Here is a 2,874-nt window from a genome sequence, read left to right as displayed (position 1 = left end):
TCGCTGCAGCTTGAGTTGACGTAATCCCCGATTAGGATTACTACCTGTCTAACAGGCATCTGCGTTGTCCCTGATGAGAAGAATGATCGATCCACTGCGGATCGGGGCATGGAAGGAACGATCGCACTCCACAAACTAAGAATAGTCTTTCTTCATTGAGACAAAGAGACCCGCTGTCTATCGTGTGAAGAACGCTGCAGAAATCAGCTCTATGTATGCGGGTAGTGAAAAAGGCAGAGCGAGTGACTTGACACAATAGCCAGAAAGAAAGGACCTAGGGAGGGTAAAAATAGGCAAATGTACACAGGGATAGACAAAACCCGCGAGGGTAGTGAAAAAAAAGCCGAATAAAAATAAAATAGCAATAGTAATCTTTATAAAATTGGATGCTATAGTTTAGTGTCACTCTCGGACTGCTAAATAAAACACAGATAAATCAGGCATTTATCATCATCTCTCATCAAGGTCATGAAGACGTGGGTGTCACTCAGACGGTGTGGAGGTGGTGGTAAGGTGCCGCGAACAGACCACAACACTATGTAGCAAGCCGCGTCTCATCGAAAAGCAGCCCTACTGCACCCATGGCGGCACGTAGAAATTGCCATTGCTGTTTTCGCTCATGGGGGCAGTATTGGGGTCGAAGAGTCCCACGTTCCAAGCGGCCTCGGTTGGGGGCGTGGCCATCGACATGCTGGCAGTCGGCGTAGTCACCGGCTTGAAGGTCTCAGCATTCGACATGGCGAAGGCATCCTCGGTCGGAAGTTGCTTGGCTTCCATGCCCATGGTGGCCTGGAGCTGATGCTCCAACGCCGCGGTGGACTCGTTGGCCGACTTGAGGAAGTCGTCAATGTCAATCGACTCAAGGTTATTCGATGCCAAGAGCTGTGCCTGAGGAAGGCCGATGAATGACGAGGCCGAGCTAATGCGGAAATGGTCGATATCGGAGCCCTCGCTGACGCTGTTGAGATCGTGCAGATCGCTGCCCGTACGTCCCAAGCCAGGGATCGGCGCGAACTCATCCGCTTCAGAGATGTCACCGGACGATGACGGGGCTGGGTATCCGGGAGCCATAGAGTTGTAATCGAAGCTTGCGTAGGAGGGTGCTTGAGTGCTTGTCGCGGCTGGAACTTCCGAGGAGTACAGAGGGAAGCTTGACCAATCTACTGGAGGGGCGCTGAATGCGGTCGACTGAAGAGACACGTCGCCCTCAGGGGACGTGAAGAAGGGCTCCTTGTAGGGGTCCTGGAATGCGACACAATTGACAGGCGATGTCGCTGTTGTTGGGAAGGATGAGAATGATGACATGTCGAAGGGTAACCCCGACGTGACCAGTGGGTCCAGAGGGGTCTTCATAGGCATCGAGACCGGCTCGGGAACGCCAACGTCACCAGCGTTCTCCGCTGTCTGAACTTGAGGGAAAAAGGACGAGATGTCGAGTGGGGGAACGGTTGTCGGGACGTTGTCCGGCGAGACGACGGGGGCACTCTCAGGAGAACCATGTTCAGACTTGACACGGCGATGTTGTCCGCGCGCGGGTGACTGTTCTGCAGGCTGTTGTTGGTTCGCGAAACCCTCGTTGAGCATCGTGGGCTGGACCAGAGGCAGGTGGTCGACCGAGCGGCGGGCCACATCGCCAGCGTGGATGGTATGAGAACGGGGTATCGTGTAGGGCAGACCGCATTTGTGAGCCATGTCGTTGTGCTTATGAGCCGGCTTGTGGTGGCCATCGCGGAAAATAGTCAAGGTACTCTCCGATTTGGTCGATGTCAGCTGCGGCTTCTTGGGTTGATCCAACAGCGCCGCAGCTGGGGGTGGAGGGAGGCCGGTCTCCGGAACGGTATCCAGGTGGGGTTCCTTCTTCAGCGCACAGGTGCAGCGCTGACCATGAGTGCAGCCACATTTTGGACGAGAGTCCTCTGTAAAATCCAGATCAGAAAACTATGAACCAGTTCACCATCACCATCATGCTCACGCTTGTGATCCCGCTTATCAGTAACATGGGGATCTGAGTCATTCTTGTGGCAATTCTTTTTCTTGTCACCACACTCGCACTTAGTGTGGGTTGTCCGTGACTTGCGTAGGCCGCGACAGTGAGCGCATTGGGAGACAGGACGGCCTTTTTTGTTAATGTGGGTCAAGGGGCGGTCTGTAGCCAAGCCACGTTAGCAATTGCGACGGGAGAAGAATGTGATGCATCAGAGATAGTTGCCACACTTACCACTGTGGTGACAGCTGCTGACACGGTGACCCCGGACGCAAGCTTCACAAGCCCACTTCTCGCCATCGATAAGCATCGCCGCGGTTACTGAGAAAGGAACATGCGACGATTCGCGACGGTATATAGATCAAAAGGGTATAAGTGAACAGAGTGGGGGCCGAGAAGTCGCACGCTTCTCCGCCTAGTTTTGGTCTTTTATATGTGGAATGGTTTTGTATGAGGATGTTAAGCCGAACAGGAAGACCTGCCGGAGGAAAGCGAAGAGGCCGTCAAGGCGAGAAATTCGAGGTATAGGTGGTGTGGTCCGTCGCAAAGATCGGACCAGCAGAAACCAAGGCAAACTCCAACAAAGCAAGGGTATCACCAGCTTGAATATCCCAATGCACCGAACGAGGTCACAGAAACGCCGTTTCACCTGTAAGAGGGTCGAATCGCAACTGAGGTCGTGAAGGTCGATGTAGGCTGCCGTTACGATTTGGCAAGCCCGATAGAAGAAGCCCGGGGAAGGGAGTATAGTATAGTAGTGTAAAAAAGGCGAGAACAAAGAAGCGGGTAGGCAAGTTGTTCACACAATGGCAACACCCAGGTACCAGGGGCGGGATGGGCAGTTCGAAGCGGAACGAGCAAAGCCCAACAGGAACATACACAAAAATCCA

At 53.5% G+C, this 2,874-nt stretch overlaps 1 protein-coding gene across 1 annotated transcript; it reads right to left on the bottom strand.

Annotated features, from left to right (window-relative positions):
- Nucleotides 1–259: 259 nt before the first annotated feature.
- BO87DRAFT_58162 (copper fist DNA binding domain protein) lies at nt 260–2,538 on the bottom strand. The gene is made up of 3 exons (XM_025629403.1): nt 2,219–2,538; nt 1,973–2,146; nt 260–1,916 (listed from the first exon to the last, which is right to left on the bottom strand). Exons 1-3 carry the CDS (start codon nt 2,292–2,294, stop codon nt 571–573), a joined length of 1,596 nt encoding a protein of 531 aa, XP_025479859.1. The 5' UTR covers nt 2,295–2,538; the 3' UTR covers nt 260–570.
- Between the last annotated feature and the right edge of the window lie 336 nt (nt 2,539–2,874).

Source organism: Aspergillus neoniger, assembly GCF_003184625.1.
Source record: "Aspergillus neoniger CBS 115656 unplaced genomic scaffold BO87scaffold_16, whole genome shotgun sequence".
NCBI lineage: Eukaryota > Fungi > Ascomycota > Eurotiomycetes > Eurotiales > Aspergillaceae > Aspergillus > Aspergillus neoniger.
Note: the sequence above shows the minus strand (reverse complement) of the source record. Positions and strands in the feature narration are given on the sequence as shown.

Excerpts from the sequence above, each read along its gene's own strand:
- BO87DRAFT_58162 (XM_025629403.1), bottom strand. The coding sequence starts at position 2,294 with ATGCTTATCGATGGCGAGAAGTGGGCTTGTGAAGCTTGCGTCCGGGGT. Across the intron at positions 2,147-2,218 it reads CAGCAGCTGTCACCACAGTG|ACCGCCCCTTGACCCACATT; the intron begins GTAAGTGTGGCA and ends GCTTGGCTACAG. Across the intron at positions 1,917-1,972 it reads TGATAAGCGGGATCACAAGC|AGGACTCTCGTCCAAAATGT; the intron begins GTGAGCATGATG and ends TGGATTTTACAG.